This window comes from Oncorhynchus gorbuscha, linkage group LG24 (genome assembly GCF_021184085.1).
Source record: "Oncorhynchus gorbuscha isolate QuinsamMale2020 ecotype Even-year linkage group LG24, OgorEven_v1.0, whole genome shotgun sequence".
Taxonomy (NCBI): Eukaryota; Metazoa; Chordata; class Actinopteri; order Salmoniformes; family Salmonidae; genus Oncorhynchus; species Oncorhynchus gorbuscha.
Window position 1 is genome coordinate 41,856,887 of NC_060196.1, and position 21,000 is coordinate 41,877,886.

Consider the following 21,000-nt stretch of genomic DNA (forward strand, 5'->3'; position numbering starts at 1 on the left):
AACACACGACGCCTCCAAAAGCAGAATCAGCCATGCATCTTATATTAGCTTTAGTATGCCTCTTATTGTGGCTCTGAGGCTAAATATTAATATTTTGAAGATAAAGTCCGGGCTTTTTTGTTTTGTCATTTTGTTCTCCCACCCACACAATCCTCTTTAGAGAAGACTGAGCCACTGTTGCTAAGAGATCATCCCAGCTTTAGCGTCACATGCAACGCCTACACTCACTTCTTTCCTCCTCTCCCACATACTGTATATTATTAGCCTTTGTGTGTGTAGGAAATACAGTTGTTATTGTTTTTTTTTACCAAGATGGGAGATTTTGTTTGGATGGAATTGCTTCTTTGACTAACTCAATTGTTTGTGGGACGCCTTTTGCAGCCATCGCAAGAATATTATCTCCCATATTTTTTTTTCTTCATATTTGTGATGTTGAAATGTTTCATTGTTGGATCTGAGAAGAGGATCTAGTCTCCAGAGTAGCTCCTTCTCTCTGGCAATCGAGAGTGACATCTTGGGTTTTTCTCTCCTTTCTCTTTCCTTCAACATTAATCTAATGTTGCAACAGCATCCAAAGCTTTCACCACCAAAACCGTGGTCATGTATACACTATATATACAAAAGTGTATGGACGCCACTTCAAATGAGTTTATTCTGCTATTTTAGCCACACCCATTGCTGACAGGTTGCAATCTCCATAGACAAACATTGGCAGTAGAATGGTCTTAGTGAAGCACTCAGTTACTTTCAACGTGGCACCGCCATCGGATGCCACCTTTCCAACTAGTCAGCTTGTCACATTTCTGCCCTGCTAGAGAAATGTTATTGTGAAGTGGAAATGTCTAGGAGCAACAACGGCTCAGCCGCGAAGTGGTAGGCTACACAGTCTCACGGAACGGGACCACTGAGTGCTGAAGCACATTGGTCATAATAATCATCTGTCCTCAGTTGCAACACTCACTACCGAGTTCCAAACTGCTGGAAGCAACATCAGCACAAGAACTGTTCATCGGGAGCTTCATGAAATGGGTTTTCATGGCCGAGCAGCCGCACACAAGCCTAAGATCACCATGCGCAATGCCAAGCGTCAGCTGAAGTGGTGTAAAGCTCACCGCCATTGGACTCTAGAGCAGTGGAAACGTGTTCTCTGGAGTTATGAATTACGCTTCACCATCTGGCGGTCCGATGGATGAATCTGTGTTTGACGGATGCCAGGAGAACGCTACCTGCCCCAATGCATAGTGCCAACTGTAAAGTTTTGGTGGAGGAGGAATAATGGTCTGGGAAGGCCCTTTCCTGTTTCAGCATGACAATGCCCCTGTTCACAATGCAAGATCCATACAGAATTTGTAAATAATAATATTTTGTATATTTTTTATTAATAAAAACATTGGATGGCTTGTTTATTTTATCACATTTGATTAGATAATAGCACGTCTTTCCCCAATCAAGAGAGTGAAAGATGTTGTTTACACATCCGCCCTAGCACTACACTACACATGTCACTCAATGTGACATTCTACCTGCTACACAGAAAACAACCAAAATCAACTTTATTTTTCATTATTTCAAGTCACAAGATAGACTGAAAGTGCGTGTCAGGCATTGAGAATTAAAGCTGGCTGATTCTTGAGCTTGGACGCATCGCAATGCGAGCAGCGTAGCAGCTTCCATAACATTGTTTAAAGGCGTTCCCCTGATGGCTGATATATAGCAGCGCCGTAAGAAACCCAATTTCATTTCTGTTCTTCATGTCTGATCTTTTTGGCGGTCCATTTTCTGTCACTGTTCCATTACATTTTGGGTGGTTGTTTTGGTAACAGCAAGTCGTGTGGAAAAAAAAATCTGCCTCCAGACTGAGGTTGCGTAACGTATCATTGGGAAGCACATACAGATGTGGTACAAATCAGAACTCAAAAGATCAGATGTTTTTTGTTGTTGTTGCTGTTTATACATATCAAATATGACAAATAATTGGCAAAAGATCAGAGTTGGGATTCCTTTGAGATCAGTGTGGGGATCAGCGTTGAGATCAGTGTGGAAGAACTTGACTGGCCTGCACAGAGCCCTGACCTCGACCCCATCGAACACCTTTGGGATGAATTGGAACACCGACTGTGAGCCAGGCCTAATCACCCAACATCAGTGCCTGACCTCTTGTGGCTGAATGGAAGTAAGTCCCCGCAGCAATGTTCCAACATCTATTGGAAAGCCTTCCTGGAAGAGTGGAGGCTGTTATAGCAGCAAAGGGGGGATCAACTCCATATTAATGCCCATGATTTTGGAATGAGATGTTCGATGAGCAGCTGTCCACACATTTTTGGTCATGTAGTGTATGTTATTATTCACCTGTAAAATACTTTTACCATTCATCCTTATGAGGATATTCATCCTTTTGATGCAGTACTGGTGACATAAGGGTGTCGAATATCTGTGACAAGGAAGTTTTTTTTAATGTAAAGAGCTGACTTAGTAGTCAGTCACCTTGGGGAGTTGGACCAAGGGAGCTTGTGGAAGGATGGTTGATGGTTGTGGGTCTCTCTTTTCTCAGCAATAATTGACTCAGTGGGGTGTAGAATGCAGGTGATACTGTACTCATTCTCACTCCCTCCTCTCGCTCTCTTTCTGTGTGGGTGTGTTTTCAACGTATCAATGACGTCAATTCCCTACTAATCATCTCTCTCTCCTTCTCTCCCTCCCTCTCTTTCTCTCTCTCTTTCCGTAGGGGCGTATCTGCAGAAAATCAGGGAAGTCCAAGAAGGCGTTTAGCCGCAAAGAGGCGGAGGCCACCTTTAAGAGTCTGGTGAAGACCCACGAGAAGTACGGCTGGGTCTCCCCCCCTGTGTCTGACGGCTGAGGTGACGGCCCGGCCATGACGCTAGCTAGCCATGCTAACCATGACACACCACGCTAACTCGACTCCTCCTCCTTGACCATACCACTCCACCGCTCCAGTTGTTTTCGGTTGCTTTGGGTTTTTTCTTGTTGTTGTCTTCATCAGCTCACTGAGACTTCAGAAGGAACAAATAAAGGAACGCTCGCCTACTTCGTCTTCACTTTGCCGATAATCGTCATAATCTCGTCATCATCAAGCCTCCCTCCTGCACTGCACTCCTCCCTCCCTCCTCTCTCTCTCTCTGCGTTCATCCCTCCGTCGGCTGAGTAGAAGGTTCTGCGGGATGTGCGTGAACTGACTTATTCAGGAAAGTGTGTGTGTGTGTGTGTCAGCGGAGTATTTGTCACAGCGGTTGATGGATTGGGTTTCCGACACACGCACACACACACCAACCACACACCAACCACACACACACACTGACTGTGTAGGGATCTGTAGAAAGACTGTGAAAGACTACTGAGAAGAGGGAGATGTATCACCTCTCTTCTTTTGTCCCACCCTCCCATCTCACCTTCCTTCCTCTCCTCTTTTGTCCCACCCTCCCATCTCACCTTCCTTCCTCTCCTCTTTTGTCCCACCCTCCCATCTCACCTTCCTTCCTCTCCTCTTTTGTCCCACCCTCCCATCTCACCTTCCTTCCTCTCCTCTTTTGTCCCACCCTCCCATCTCACCTTCCTTCCTCTCCTCTTTTGTCCCACCCTCCCATCTCACCTTCCTTCCTCTCCTCTTTTGTCCCATCCTCCCATCTCACCTTCCTTCCTCTCCTCTTTTGTCCCACCCTCCCATCTGACCTTCCTTCCTCTCCTCTTTTGTCCCATCCTCCCATCTCACCTTCCTTCCTCTCCTCTTTTGTCCCACCCTCTCATCTCACCTTCCTTCCTCTTATCCCTCATCGCTCTCTCTAAGCTGACACTACAATGCACTGAACTGAAGTCCATCCAGTCTGCCTGATCATTTAAATCCTGACCAGGCTGTTGATGTTTAATAGACAGGCAGTGCAGGACGGCAGCTCATTCATTCACCCCTTCTTTTTTGTTTGATTCTTCTCTCCTCTGTTCTTTTCTTTTGACTGTGCTTTTCTTTTTCACAGTTCAACGCAACATGAAGATTGTAATGTATGTTAGAGCTGTGCTCTCTCTCCATCTCGCTTTCTATCGTTAATTCTCCTCTCTCTCTCTTTGTGGCTAAATTTAGACCTCAGTGTGTTAGACGGTTATTGATTTCTAACGAGAAAGAAAATCACTTGCTTTATATGCAGAGACTGTACGATTAATAGAATGACAGTCAACCACAGCAATCGCTCTCCTCTCTCTCTCTCTCTCTGCTCCTCTCTCTCTCTCTCTCTCTCTCTCTCTCTCTCTCTCTCTCTCTCTCTCTCTCTCTCTCTCTCTCTCTCTCTCTCTCTCTCTCTCCTCTCTCTCTCTCCTCTCTCTCTCTCTCTCTCTGGTCACATTATCATGTATAGATGAAGACCAGCAGCTATAATTCATAATCCATGATTTAGGTACCAGATGGTCAAGCTAATAATCAGGCCCCTGAAAGGTGTGTGCATTGGCACATCACATGCACACTCAGCATTTAGCGTTGGCTCGCGCGCACACACCTGCCAGCGTGGCTGTGTGTGATGATAACACCCCTAAATTAGGATGGACAGAGCAGAACTCTGGCGAGGATGGAGTGGTGGAATAATAAACAAGTGCCCTGTGTCTCAGTGAGCTCCTGATTAATGTCTGGAGGGAGGGAGATAGGGAGGGAGAGAGGGAGGGAGAGAGGGAAGGAGAGAGAGGGAGGGAGAGAGGGAAGGAGAGAGGGAGGGAGAGGGGGAAGGGAGAGAGGGGAGGAGAGGAGGGAGGGAGAGAGGGGAGGGGAGAGGGGGAAGGAGAGAGGGAGGAAAAGAGGGAGGAAGAGAGGGAAGGAGAGAGGGAGGAAGAGAGGGAAGGAGAGATGGAGGAAGAGAGGGAAGGAGAGAGGGAGGAAGAGAGGGAAGGAGAGAGAGGGAAGGAGAGAGGGAGGAATAGAGGGAGGAAGAGAGGGAGGAAGAGAGGGAGGAAGAGAGGGAAGAAGAGAGGGAAGGAGAGATGGAGGAAGAGAGGGAAGGAGAGAGGGAAGGAGAGAGGGAGGAAGAGAGGGAAGGAGAGAGGGAAGGAGAGAGAGGGAAGGAGAGAGGGAGGAATAGAGGGAGGAAGATAGGGAGGAAGAGAGGGAAGGAGAGAGGGAAGGAGAGAGGGAGGAGAGAGGGAAGGAGAGAGGGAAGGAGAGGGGGAGGAAGAGAGGGAAGGAGAGAGGGAGGAAGAGAGGGAGGAAGAGAGGGAGGAATAGAGGGATGCAAACGTTGATGTTTACCGCCAGCTCCTCGAAATGTCAGCTGGAATCCAGAATGGCTGAAAAAAAGCATGTGTGTGTGTACAAACACACACACACACACACACACTGTAGCTTCCACATCCCTCTTGTTATGCTGTACAGTATATGTGTGGCTGGGAATGAGCACCACAAGGAGCTAGTTGCTAATTGCTGTGACATTTGACCAGAGAGTTGTCAGATTAATAACTAGTGAGAGTGATGACATCACACCTCCTTCTCTCTCACACACACACACACACACACACACACACACACACACACACACACACACACACACACACACACACACACACACACACACACACACACACACACACACACACACACACACACACACACACACACACACACACACACACACACACACACACACACACACACACACATCCTGCACTGCTGGGTCGGGGGGTTCTAGACAAACTCACTTTTTGTTTTACATTGTGTGTAAAGCAATGTTTATACAGTACATCCTTATAGACTATGTTCATCATCAGGGGGATGATATGTGTGTGATAGTGGTTGTCTCGTGTGTGACGGTCTCTTGGACACAGTTAAAGACATCCCCATCTGGTATCTAATCATGAGAAAGGGTATGTTTTAAAATGGTACCCTACTGTATTACCCATCTAGTGCACTACTTGTGACCAGAGCCCTATGTAGGAAATAGGGTGCCAATGGGATGAGGCCTAAGTCAGTGCTGACGGTCTTCTTCCTTTTCTGTTGGGGACAGTCAGGTCAGGGTTGGCTGTGGGCGTTTCTCTGTGGCTGTGGGCTGTGGGCGTTTCTCTGTGCTTACGATGAGATGAGAAAACGACTGTAAAATTAAGAATTAATATAAGACAAAATATCTCCAAATTGGGTGTTTGCTGGTTTAAAGAGAATCATTTTGTGATATAGTTTAGATCGTTAGTTTGCAGACACTAACTGGGTGAATCAGTTGTGTTGTATTATATCTGCATGTGGTAAGTGATCGGTAGCCAGCGATCTTTTTTTCAAGAAAAACAACGGGAAAAAGGACGACGGGGTAAAAAACGAACAGCAAAATGCTTCTCTTCTCTTGTTCTCCGTTTTCTCTATTTATATTTTTCATTCCGACTTCCGAACAAATACTTTCACGTTATGTTCTTTGAATGTCTGTGTTTTAATTTACTTGTGGTTTGCCAAAATGAAGATGTTGAAGCATGTCGCAGGTATTGTCACAGAAAAAGATAAATAAATCCGAACTAAGAATGATGATGCTTATCTGTGTCAGAAGGAGGGTGTTCAGTTGTATATTTTGTAGGGGACTTTCAAAGAACCAGATTAAGAAGGACTAGACAATGATGTCAACATTCTCCAGGAACTCATCTCACTGGGAGCAGAACTCTATGGAACCCACTGGAACTGAAGGATCAATCGGGATTCTCTGCTCCCTACTCCCTTCTGTGATATCACTGATGTCCATCCTTCTTTTCCTGGTTCCAGACTTCGGTACTGCTCGGGTAGAAGTTGCCCTTAGGCACAGATCTAGGATCAGCTTACCCTGCCTAAATTCTAACCTTCACGATTACAATGGAATACGCACATCTGCCCCTAGATCAGCTTCTTGGGGCAACTTCACCCTACTCCCGATTGAAGTGTCTAGTCCAGGCCGAGGTCAAAAGTTCAAAAGGTGAAAGGTCGTTGCAAGACCAAACAGGAATGTGCAATAAAAGTTACAGCTTATTGAAACTGATGAATGGACCTGGTTTTGTTTTGTATTCACTCACATGATACACAAACATTTATCTATTGATCTCTTCTCTATTCAAGATCTTTGTTGATGATTTTTATGTCATCATGACCATGTGAATCATTATCTCTTCACTGTCCAAGATCTTTGTTTTTCTTTAGAGCTATTCCGGAGTAGTTATGGTACATTGAATAGTGGAGGCACAGCCAACAGCGTCCAATGTTAGGATCTCTACCAAAAATGTACTAAGCATTGACTTACCAAGTTTTCACCTGTTTTTCAGAGGGAAAAGTTATTCCTGAAGAGATAAGCTTACATACTGCTGCACACATTTTCTTGACCCACTTTAGACCCACTTTGGTCTCCGTTGTACTCCAGTTTTATATTGAAACACAGGATCTTTCTCCATTGTCTCAGAGCTTAGCTAAATTCATCTTTTGTCTCTGCTATCTGAAGAGTCACCAGGTCTGGTTCAAGTGGTATCAGAACAGAATGTCTTCTATGAGCTTTCATCCTCTGTGTGTGTGTATTAACCCACTAGGCTAGCACGCTATGTTTCTACAGTCGCTCAGCTATTAATAGTCAGTTGTCCAACTGACTGTATTCAACTGAAATGTGTCCTCTAAATTTAACCCATCCCCTCTGAATCAGAGAGGTGCAGGGGGCTGCCTTCATCGACATCCAAAGCGCCCAGGGAACAGTGGGTTAACTGTCTTGCTCAGGGGCAGAAGGACATATTTTTACCTTGTCAGCTCAGGGATTCGATCCAGCAGCCTTCCGGTTACTGGCCCAACGCTCTAACCACTAGGCTACCTGTCATACTACTTCATCCTCTCAAATACATGTCAGAGAGTGGAGTTTCCATCCCAATCTGGGCAGCAACTCCCAACCGTCTACACACCAACACAACACAAAGAAGTACTGTCAATAACCATGACCCAGAAAAGTCAAGAAGGAACGAGTAATTAGGGATAAAAATCAAATAAAACGTTCCAAGGCATACAATGAAATATTGCAGTTGCTCAGTGGTTCTCTATCTAAGGGTCTTGTGTATGCCTTTTTAGGTGATGGTGTCATACCAAAAATGCAGTACACATACACAAACAGTGAAGCAGCTCAGGTTTATAGCTGCCCCAGTGGACTGATAGGGTGCTCAGTTAGGGAAGTTGAAAACAGGAGGACATGGTGCAGCACAGGGAGATAGTTTTGCACGTAGTGGATGAGTAATAGCTTCATACTGCACTAACACATCATTTATGGATGACTATGTGGAATGGATGACTATATCTCAAGGACTGCTGGTGTTAGAGTGCCTTCAAGTGTGTGTGTGTGTGTGTGTGTGTGTGTGTGTGTGTGTGTGTGTGTGTGTGTGTGTGTGTGTGTGTGTGTGTGTGTGTGTGTGTGTGTGTGTGTGTGTGTGTGTGTGTGTGTGTGTGTGTGCGTGCGTGCGTGCGTGTGCGTGCGTGCGTGCGTGTGTGACTCATTTGTGGGCTACACAAGTTCAGCACATCACGGTCTAACTGATAGTGTCAGGAGAGTGAACAGTGACATAGTCACCTTCATTAGCTGCAGAAGGACACACACACAAACCTTTAATTGATCCATGGGCACACTTGTTTCTGTCTCTCTATCATCACCCAATTATATATAGAGAGACAGAGGGGAAATACAGAGAGAGAAATATAGTGTGGAAAGACAGACAGAGAGACAGAGGGAAAAGAGAGAGAGACAGACAAACAGATAGACAGAGAAGAACGAGAGAGACAGAGAAAAGAGAGAGAGAGAGAGGGAAAGGAGAGCAGCTGTATTGTATGACAACACACTGTGCTCACTAAAGAGGAAACAACAAATTAGCAATCAGCTATAAGACTTGATTATCATATTATTGTGATATTATTATATTATTCTACACAGCAGTTAATAGTGTCCGCCCGAGCTGTGTCTCTGTTTGGGCAGTGGCTCTCTCACAACAGGACAAAACACACACACACACACACACACACACACACACACACACACACACACACACACACACACACACACACACACACACACACACACACACACACACACACACACACACACACACACTGTGATGCACACCAAGGCACTAAAATGTCAAAGACAAGGAACAAGCCCCTGAAGGTTACCTTGACACAAGAACCATAGAAAACAACAACAACAGAGAGAGAGACAGAGACAGAGAGACAGAGAGACAGAGAGCGAGAGAGAGAGCGAGAGCGAGAGAGACAGAGAGAGAGAAGGATAGAGAAACAGATTGAGAGAAAGGGAGTGAGAGATATATATGTAGGGAGTGAGATAGAAATATAGAGAGAAAGAGAGAGAAGGCAACCCCTATCAGAATAGCATTAGCTATACTACATGTGACTAGCTGAGTGACTTCACTGTTTATCCATAGACTGCTGATGAGATTTCCCAGAGTCCTTCACAGCCAGCTGTGCCAGGTTGGATTGGCTCAGCAGAGAGGAAGTGGTCGATTGATTATATTTATTGGTTGATTTAATATCATCATTTACGGGTACACATACAGCCAAGTCACTTACAGTAGAGAGGGTACATCTCACATGTACCTGTCACATGTCATCTGAATAGAAAATAATAGAAAAAAGTACAAATGAATAGAATACAATAGAATATTTCAGAGCTCTGGAATTTGTGAAGAACATCTGGAGATGTTAAACCGAGAAAGCCTAGAAACCTCCTAGGAATATTAAAAACACTAGCCTCTCACTCTCTCAATGTCACTATATACATATCATGTAGACTTCTGTCATCACACTATAACTAAAATATCACTATTTATACAAAGTATGTGGCCACGCCTTCATGTGAGTGGATTTGGCTATTTCAGCCACACACGTTGCTGACAGGTGTATAAAATCGAGCACACCTCCATGCAATCGCCAGAGACAAACATTGGCAGTAGAATGGCCTTACTGAAGATCTCAGTGACATTCAATGTGGCATCGTCATCGGATGCCACCTTTTCAACAAGTCAGTTAGTCAAATTTCTGCCCTGCTAGAGCTGCCCTGGTTAACTGTAAGCGTCGTTATCGTGAAGTGGAAACGTCTAGGAGAAACAACAGCTCAGCCGCAAAGTGGTAAGCCGCCGAGTGATGAAGCGAGTAGCGTGTAAAAATTGTCTGTCCTCGGATGCAACACTCACTACCGAGTTCCAAACTGCCTCTGGAAGCAACAAGAACTGTTCATCGGGAGCTTCATGAAATCGCCGAGCAGCCGCACACAAGCCTAAGATCACCATGTGTAATGGCAAATGTCAGCTGTAGTGGTGTAAAGCTCACCGCCATTGTACAATGGAGCAGTGGAAATGTGTTCTCTGAAGTGATGAATCACGCTTCACCATCTGGCAGGTCAGAAGGACGAATCTGGGTTCAGCAGATGCAGAAAAAGTTTCCCTGCCCGAATGCATAGTGTCAACTGTAAAGTTTGGTGGAGGAGATCTTGGGCTGTTTTTCATGGTTCGGGCTAGGCCCCTTAGTTACAGTGATGGGAAATCTTAACACTATAGCATACAATGGCTTGCGAAATTATTCACCCCCCTTGGCATTTTTCATTTTCTGTTGCCTTACAACCTGGAATGAAAATTGATTTTTGGGGGGGGTTTGTACCATTTGATTTAAACAACATGTCTGCCACTTTGAAGATGCAAAATAGAAATAAGAAATAAGACAAAAAAACAGAAAACAGAAACATGTATAACTCTTCACCCCCCCCTTCCCCCAATGTCAATACTCTGTAGAGCCACCTTCTGCAGCAATTACGGCTGCAAGTCTCTTGGGGCATATCTCTATAAGCTTGGCACATCTAGCCGCTGGGATTTTTGACCATTCTTCAAGACAAAACTAGTCCATCTCCTTCAAGTTGAATGGGTTCCACTGGTGTAGAGCAATCTTTAAGTCAGACCACAGATTCTCAATTGAATTGAGGTCTGGGCTTTGACTAGGCCATTCCAAGACATTTAGATGTTCCCCATTAAACCACTCGAGTGTTGCTTTAGCGGTAAGCTTAGGGTCATTGTTCTGCTGGAACGGGAACCTCCGCCCCAGTCTCAAATCTCTGGAAGACTAAAACAGATTTTCCTCAAGAAGTATCCCTCCCAGTCCCTGCCGATGAAAAACATCCCCACAGCATGGTGTTGTGGGGATAGTGAGATGGTGTTCTCTGGGTGATGAAAGGTGTTGGGTTTATGCCAGACATAGTGTTTTCCTTGATGGCCAAAAAGCTCAATTTTAGTCTCATCTGACCAGAGTCAGATACAGAGTCAGATACTCCAATCTCCGCCGTGGAGCTTTGCAGCTCCTTCAGGGTTATCTTTGGTCTTTTTGTTGACTCTATGATTAATGCCCTCCTTGCCTAGTTTGTGTGGTTAAGTGGGCGGCCCTCTCTTGGCAGGTTTGTTGTGGTGCCATATTCTTTCCATTTTTAAATCATGTGTTTAATGGTGCTCCGTGGAATGTTAAAAGTTTCCTATATTTTTTTATAACCCAACCCTGATCTGTTTGGAGAGCTCCTTGGTATTCATGGTGCCACTTGCTTAGTGGTGTTGAAGACTCTGGGGCCTTTCAGAACAATTGTATACAGTTGAAGTTGGAAGTTAACATACACCTTAGCCAAATACATTTAAATTCAGTTTTTCACAATTGCTGACATTTAATCCGAGTAAAAATTCCCTATCTTAGGTCCGTTAGGATCACCACTTTATTTTAAGAATGTGAAATGTCAGAATAATAGTAGAGAGTGATTTATTTCAGCTATTATTTCTTTCATCACATTCCCAGTGGGTCAGAAGTTTGCATACACTCAATTAATATTTGGTAGCATTGCCTTTAAATTGTTTAACTTGGGTCAAATGTTTCGGGTAGCCTCCCAAAAGCCTCCCAGAATAAGTTGGGTGAATTTTGGCCCATTCCTCCTGACAGAGCTGGTGTAACTGAGTCAGGTTTGTAGGCCTCCTTGCTCGCACACTTTTTCAGTTCTGCCCACACATTTTCTACAGGATTGAGGTCAGGGCTTTGCGATGGCCACTCCAATACCTTGACTTTGTTGTCCTTAAGCTGTTGTCACAAATGTGGAAGTATGCTTGGGGTCATTGTCCATTTGGAAGACCCATTTGCGACCAAGCTTTAACTTCCTGACTGATGTCTTGAAATGTTGCTTTAATATATCCACATAATTTTCCTCCATCATAATGCCATCTATTTTGTAAAGTGCACCAGTTCCTCCTGCAGCAAAGCACCCTCACAAAATGATGCTGCCACCCCCATGCTTCACGGTTGGGATGGTGTTTTTCGACTTGCAAGCCTCCCCCTTTTTCCTCCAAACATAACGATGGTCATTATGGCCAAACTGTTCTATTTTTGTTTCATCAGACCAGAGGACATTTTTCCAAAAAGGACGATCTTTGTCCCCATGTGCAGTTGCAAACCGTAGTCTGGCTTTTTTATGGCGGTTTGGGAGCAGTGGCATCTTCCTTGCTGAGCAGCCATTCAGGTTATGTCGATATAGGATTTATTTTACTGTGGATATAGATACTTTTGTACCTGTTTCCTCCAGCATTTTCACAAGGTCCTTTGCTGTTGTTCTGGGATTGATTTGCACTTTTCGCACCAAAGTACTTTCATCTCTAGAAGACAGAACGCGTCTCCTTCCTGGGCGGAATGATGGCCGCATGACCCCATAGTGTTTATACTTGTGTACTATTGTTTGTACAGACGAATGTCATACCTTCCGGCATTTGGAAATTGCTCTCAAGGATGAATCAGACTTGTGGAGGTGGACAATTTTTTTCTGAAGTCTTGGCTGATTTCTTTTGATTCTTCCCATGATGTCAAGCAAAGAGGCACTGAGTTTGAAGATAGGCCTTGAAATACATCCACAGGTACACCTCCAATTGACTCAAATGATGTCAATTAGCCGATCAGAAGCTTCTAAAGCAATGACATCATATTCTGGAATTTTCCAAGCTGTTTTTAAGGCACTGTCAACTTAGTGTACGTAAAGTTCTGACCCACTGGAATTGTGATACAGTGAATTATAAGTGAAATAATCTGTCTGTAAACAATTGTTGGAAAAATTACTTGTGTCATGCACAAAGTAGATGTCCTAACTGACTTGCCAAAACTGTAATTTATTAACAAGAAATTTGTGGAGTGGTTGAAAAACAAGTTTCAATGACTCCAACCTTAGTGTATGTAAACTTCCGACTTCAACTGTATATACTGATTTCCTGTGACAGCTCTTATGACACTTAGATTGCACACAGGTGGACTTTATTGAACTAATTATGTGACTTCTGAAGGTAATTGATTGCACCAGGTCTGTAGGCTCTGTATAGAAAAGGCTCTGTATAGAAAAGGCTCTGTATAGAAAAGGCTCTGTATAGAAAAGGCTCTGTATAGAAAAGGCTCTGTATAGAAAAGGCTCTGTATAGAAAAGGCTCTGTATAGAAAAGGCTCTGTATAGAAAAGGCTCTGTATAGAAAAGGCTCTGTATAGAAAAGGCTCTGTATAGAAAAGGCTCTGTATAGAAAAGGCTCTGTATAGAAAAGGAGTGAATACATATGCATGCACCGCTTTTACGTTTTTTTTTTTTACATGTTTTTTTAAACAAGTTAGTTTTTTAATTTCACATCACCAATTTGGACTCTTTTGTGTTTGTCCATTACATTAAATCCAAATAAAAATTAATTTCAATTACAGGTTGTAATGCAACAAAATAGGAAAAACGCCAAGGGGGATGGACACTGTACAATGACATTCTAGACGATTCTGTGCTTCCAACTTTGTAGCAACAGTTTGGGGAATGCCCTTTCCTGTTTCAGCATGACAATGCCACAGTGCACAAAGCGAGGTCCATACAGAAATGGTTTGTCGAGATTGATGTGTAAGAACTTGACTGGCCTGCACAGAGCCCTGACTTCAACTCAATCGAAAACCTTTGGGATGAATGGGAACGCAGACTCAGAGCCAGGTGTAATTGTCCAAAATCAGTGCCTGACCTCACTAATGCTCTTGTGGCTGAATGTATGCAAGTCCCCGCAGCATTGTTCCAAAGCCTTCCCAGAAGAGTGGAGGCTGTTACAGCAGCAAAGGGGGGCCCAAGTCCATATTAAAGTACATGATTTTGGAATGAGTTGTAGGATGAGAAGGTGTCCACATGCTTTTGGTCAGGTAGTCTACATCCATAACCATTTCAGACTTTTACAATTCATTCTGAATGACATAATACATGATAAAAAGTTACATGAATACCAGTAAATTATTGTTTATACTGAACAAAAATATAAACACAACATGCAACAACTTCAAAGATTTTGCTTAGTTACAGTTTATATAACACGGATCCCAAACCGGCTGCACGCGCGCGTGCGCCATCGTGCATAATTGTATTTTGTCCCCCCACCCCAAACGCGATCACGACACGCAGGTTAAAATATCAAAACAAACTCTGAAGCAATTATATTAATTTGGGGACAGGTCGAATAGCATTAAACATTTATGGAAATTTAGCTAGCTAGCTTGCACTTGCTAGCTAATTTGCCCTATTTAGCTAATTTGCTGTTGCTAGCTAATTTGTCCTGGGATATAAACATTGAGTTGTTATTTTACCTGAAATGCACAAGGTCCTCAACTCCACCAATTAATCCACACATAACACAGTCAACCGAATTGTTTCTAGTCATCTCTCCTCCTTCCAGGATTTTTCTTCTCTTGACTTTACATTGCGATTGGCAACTTTCATAAATTACGTGCATTACCGCCACCGACCTATTTCGTCTTTCAGTCAACCACATGGGTATAACCAAGGAGGAGATGGGAGAGGCAGGACTTGCAGCGCGATCTGCGTCAGAAATAAAACTGACTTCTATTTTAGCCCTTGGCAACCCAGACGCTCGTTGAAGAATGCGAGCAGTGTGGGTGCAATAATTGAATAATATAGATTTCAAATTTTTTTTTGCGATGCGAGCGCTGTAGTCAGCCTGTAAGGAAATCAGTCAATTTAAAGTAATTCATTAGGCAGCCATGGGTGGGCCTGGGAGGGCATAGACCCACCCACTTGGGAGACAGGCTAACCCATTGGGGAGCCAGGTCCAGCCAATCAGAATTTGTTTTCCCCAGAAAAGTGCTTTATTACAGCCAGAAATACTCCTAATCCTCTGACGTTGGAGGGGGCTAATAGTAGAGAATTGAACATGCAATTCTCTGGCAACAGCTCTGGTGGACATTCCTGCAGTCAGCATGCCAATTGGCCGCTCCCTCAACACTTGAGACATCCGTGGCATTGTGGTGTGTGTCAAAACTGCACATTTTAGGGTGGCCTTTTATTGTCCCAGCACAAGGTGCACTTGTGTAATGATCATGCTGTTTATTCAGCATCTTGATATGCCACACCTGTCAGGAGGAACATCTTTGCGGAAATAAGCTTTTTGTGCATATGGAACATTTCTGGGATCTTTTATTTCAGCTCAAGAAACATAAAACCAGCACTTTACATGTTGCATTTATATTTTTGTTCAGTGTAGTGAAACCATTTACATGAAGAAAAAAAAAGATTGTCTGTGTTCTTTTGCGAGTGAGATCACGGCCCAGTGCATTAAAAATAAATAGGATGTATACTCGTGTGACTAAGTTAGGACTCCCAATGCATTAAAAAAATATATAAAATATTGTTTAGACTTTGGTCCAGGATAACTGAGGTGTGCCAAGGCCCAATCCATCATCTACACCATAGGGCGCTACATAAGCATCATTGTTGAATAAATCATTCTTCCTCTATAGATGACATATATACTATATCTATGGACGCGACCGAGTTGTTTGTTCTAAATATTCCATTGCCATACTGGCTGACATCCTTATTCCCTGCTTGCTATTTATGCAACTACGGCTAACTTACAGTCACGTCAAACAGTGCAGACAGAATAACAGCAAAGTAGCTATTTCCTAGTTAGATTTATGTGGATACATGTATATCAATGAGCTTATGATGAGCGATTTTGCCATGCAGAGAAAATGTGCTCTCTTGTCCAGACACTGTTCAGACAAAATTAAGACAATCCAGGGGGAAACTACCTGCCCTCCAGGACACCTACACCACCCAAAGTCACAGGAAGGCCAAAAGATCATCAAGGACAACAACCACCCGAGCCACTGCCTGTTCACCCCGCTATCATCCAGAAGGCGAGGTCAGTACAGGTGCATCAAAGCGGGGACCGAGAGACTGAAAAACAGCTTCTATCTCAAGGCCATCAGACTGTTAAACAGCCATCACTAACATTGAGTGGCTGCTGCCAACTCTCTAGCCACTTTAATAATAAATGTATCACTAGCCACTTTAAACAATGCCACTTTATATAATGTTTACATACCCTACATTACTCATCTCATACAGTATATACTGTATTCTATACCATCTTGCTATGCCGTTCGGCCATCGCTCATCCATATCTTTTTATCTACATATTCTTATTCATTCCTTTACACTTGTGTGTATAAGGTAGTTGTTGCGAAATTGTTAGATTACTTGTTGCAGATATTACTGCATGGTCGGAACTAGAAGCAAAAGCATTTCGCTACACTCACATTAACATCTGCTAACCATGTGTATGTGACAAATACAATTTGATTTGATTTCAGCCTTTTGGGTGTTGATGGTGCTGCAGTATACTCTGTTTTCGGCCAGGATGTTGCTCCAGGATTTTCTGTCTATAACTGAGGGAGACCAGTAGCTATGGACCGATGCCCACTCACTGACATAATCTCCCTCGCTTCTAAACCAACATTGGCCAGTTTCTGGACTGTCATGTTCCTGATGCTGTGATTTGTGTATATAGTTGTTCCTGCAGATCTTGGGTAATAGTGCTGCCAGATAGTTCACGCACATTGGCTCTGACGTGTACCAGATCGAGTCCTCGATCCCCTCTCCTTGGGTGGAGATAAAATGCAAGGGCGTTCTCCAGGCATTTCGATAGATATTTCCCCAGTGATGCAACCGGGCATAGTGGGTTCCCCTGGCTGCTCAAACCAGAATCCCCTCTTGGACTCCCTGTGCCCTCTCCCCTTGGGTCCAGATGATTCATTGTGGCCTTGTTATATGGGAAAGTGATGTATCTGAGAGCGAATGCATTGTTATAATATAGTTTTCTAGTAGCCTCATTATGAGTGCAACTTAGAAATAACACAAACAGGCTATGAACAACATACCTTAGACCGTTCTCATCTTTTTTTACCAGGAACGAGTTGGGCTTTAGTTGTCTGTTACCCTCTTTGACCCAGATGTAACTGGAGGTCTAACCACACTTTCTGGGCCAGACCCCTTGGTGTTGCGGGATTCAGAGCCTGAGAGTTTTGGAGCTGGGCCATGTCCTTATCGGTGATGGGAGGGTGGCTGTTTGTGACATATTTTCCTTGCCTTCTTAGCTGTTTGATTTTTCCCAGAAATACATGATTCGAGGTGGTAAATTCAGTGTCCTTCATAAGGCACCAGCTGTGACCGATGGGTGGGTCAGTTAGAAACTGGTTCAGCCCACTCCGGAGTGCCAGGTAGCTACTTATGCTGTACTGCTCACCCTGCCCATTTCTAAAACAGTTGGAGAAGGATGTTAAATTCTTCCTTACATGCTGACCAGACAGCTCATCCACGTGCGCCATCGCACACATGTTGATTTTGTCCACCTACACCAGACATGATCAAGACACGAAGGTTGAAATATCAAAATGAACACTAAACCAACTAAATTAATTTGGGGATACATCAAAAAGCATTAAACATTTAATGGCAATTTAGCTAGCTAGCTTGCTGTTGCTAGCTCATTTGTCCTGGGATATAAACATTGGGTTGTTATTTTACCTGAAATGCACAAGGTCCTCTACTCAGACAATTAATCCACAGATAAAAGGGTAAAACGAGTTAATTTCTAGTAATCTCTCCTCCTTCAGGCTTCTTCTTCTTCTTTGGACTTTATATGGTGGTTGGCAACCAACTTTAAGGTACATTACCACCACCAACTGGGCTGGAGTGTGAACCTCAGTTCATCTTTCAATCACCCACATTGGCATATGCGCCTAAAATCTAATGAGATGGGAGAGGTGGGACTTGCAGCACATCAAGATTCACGAGTAAAACTAATAGAACCGCATTGACGCGCACGAGCAATGTGGGTGCAATGATTGAATAATATGTGTGTTCATTTATTTTGCAACTCGACACGAGTGATGTGGTCAGCATGTTACAACTTGGTTCTATGTGGCGCCTGACGCTGCAAATCCCGCCTCTCCCATCTCCTCATTGGTTTTTAGGAGCAAATACCCACATGCCATTTCCTCAATGGTTTTTAGGAGCATATACCCACATGGGTGATTGAAAGATGAACTGAGGTCCATACTCCAGTCCAGGTTTCAATTCATATTTTGCTTTTTAAAGCAGCTCAAACAAAACCTGTAAAAATGAACTATAGTCATTGAATTATACCGTGCAAATATACCAATGCTTTATAAGGAAATAATGCACACTCTAGAATGCCATTCAATCCAATCAGAAATTAGTATTCAATAATGCCATGGTATAAGGAATGAGAATGAATTATTTTGCTGCAACTTCCCAACGAGCTTGGGAGAGGTGAAGGTTGAGTCATGCATCCTCCGAAACATGATCCGCCAAATCACGCTCCTTAATTAACACTGTTCAACTGACAACCAAAGTCAGCCTGCAGGCGCCTAACCCGCCACAAGGAGTCACTAGAGAGCGATGAACCAAGTAAAGTCCCCCCAGCCAAACCCTCCCCTAAACCGGACGATGCTGGGCCAATTGTGCTCCGCCTGATAGGACTCCCAGTCACAGCTGATTGTGACAGAACCTGGGATCACACCCAGGTCTGCAGTGACGTCTCAAGCACTTCAATGAAGGGCTTCAGACCGTTGCGCCACTCGGGAGGCCCCATAGAATCGCATTCTATTACACATTTGTAGACAGAATTTTACAGCCATTCTAGAAAAAAAGCCTAAGTGAGGGATAATAACCATCACCATCTAAGTAGAGGTTATCTAGGAATGTTCAGTTAGATATTTCTTGACCACCACTAAGGGCTCTTGGTGTATCTACATGTACAGTGCATTCGGGAAGTATTCAGACCCCTTGACTTTTTCCGCACTTTGTTACGTTACAGCCTTATTCTAAAATTGATGAATTCAATTTTTTCCATCATTAATCTCCACACAATAACCCAGAAGGACAAAGCAAAAACAGTTTTTTAGACATTTTTGCAAATCTATAAAAAATTAAAACCTGAAATATCAAGTAAGTATTCATAACCTTTACTCAGTATTTTGTTGAAGCACCTTTGGCAGTGATTACAGCCTTGAGTCTTCTCGGGTATGACGCAACAAGCTTGGCACACCTGTATTTGGGGAGTTTCACCCATTCTTATCTGCAGATCCTCTGTCAGGTTGGATGGGGAGCGTCGCTGCACAGCTATTTTCAGGTCTGTCCAGAGATGTTCGATCTGGTTCAAGTCCGGGTTCTGGCTGGGCCACTCAAGGACATTCAGAGACTTGTCTCGAAGCCACTCCTACGTTGTCTTGGCTGTGTGCTTAGGGTCATTGTCCTTTTGGAATATAAACCTTGGCCAAATTCTGAGGTCCTGAGCGCTCTGGAGCAGGTTTTCATCACGGATCTCTCTGTACTTTATTCTGTTAATCTTTCCCTCGATCCTGTCCAGTCTCCCAGTCCCTGCTGCTGAAAAACATCCCCACAGCATGATTCTGCCATCACCATGCTTCACCGTAGGGATGGTGCCAGGTTTCATCCAGACGTTTCACATGACGCTTGGCATTCAGGCCAAAGAGTTCAAACGTTGTTTCATTAGACCAGAGAATCTTGTTTCTCATGGTCTGAGAGTCCTTTAGGTGCCTTTTGGCAAATTCCAAGTGGGCTGTCAAATCAAAATCAAATTTATTTATATAGCCCTTCGTACATCAGCTGATATCTCAAAGTGCTGTACAGAAACCCAGCCTAAAACCCCAAACAGCAAACAATGCAGGTGTAAAAGCACGGTGGCTAGGAAAAACTCCCTAGAAAGGCCAAAACCTAGGAAGAAACCTAGAGAGGAACCGGGCTATGTGGGGTGGCCAGTCCTCTTCTGGCTGTGCCGGGTAGAGATTATAACAGAACATGACCAAGATGTTCAAATGTTCATAAATGACCAGCATGGTCAAATAATAATAAGGCAGAACAGTTGAAACTGGAGCAGCAGCACAGTCAGGTGGACTGGGGACAGCAAGGAGCCATCATGTCAGGTAGTCCTGGGGCACGGTCCTAGGGCTCAGGTCCTCCGAGAGAGAGAAAGAAAGAGAGAATTAGAGAGAGCATATGTGGGGTGGCCAGTCCTCTTCTGGCTGTGCCGGGTGGAGATTATAACAGAACGTGGCCAAGATGTTCAAATGTTCATAAATGACCAGCATGGTTGAATAATAGTAAGGCAGAACAGTTGAAACTGGAGCAGGAGCATGGCCAGGTGGACTGGGGACAGCAAGGAGTCCTCATGTCAGGTAGTCCTGGGACATGGTCCTAGGGCCCAGGCCAGTTGAAACTGGAGCAGCAGCATGGCCAGGTGGACTGGGGACAGCAAGGAGTCATCATGTCAGGTAGTCCTGGGGCATGGTTCTAGGGCTCAGGTCCTCCGAGAGAGAGAAAGAAAGAGAGAAGGAGAGAATTAGAGAACGCACACTTAGATTTACACAGGACACCGAATAGGACAGGAGAAGTACTCCAGATAAACAAACTGACCCTAGCCCCCCGACACATAAACTACTGCAGCATAAATACTGGAGGCTGAGACAGGAGGGGTCAGGAGACACTGTGGCCCCATCCGAGGACACCCCGGACAGGGCCAAACAGGAAGGATATAACCCCACCCACTTTGCCAAAGCACAGCCCCCACACCACTAGAGGGAAATCTTCAACCACCAACTTACCATCCTGAGACAAGGCC

At 44.1% G+C, this 21,000-nt stretch overlaps 1 protein-coding gene across 1 annotated transcript in view; it reads left to right on the forward strand.

Moving 5' to 3' along the window:
* LOC124012881 (ubiquitin-conjugating enzyme E2Q-like protein 1) overlaps positions 1-3,523 on the forward strand; it is a 28,033-nt gene extending 24,510 nt beyond the window's left edge. Inside the window, exon 3 of the mRNA XM_046326899.1 lies at positions 2,726-3,523. Coding sequence (XP_046182855.1) covers positions 2,726-2,857 — 132 coding nt within the window. The 3' untranslated portion in view covers positions 2,858-3,523. The remainder of the gene's footprint in view (positions 1-2,725) is intronic.
* Positions 3,524-21,000: the final 17,477 nt, after the last annotated feature.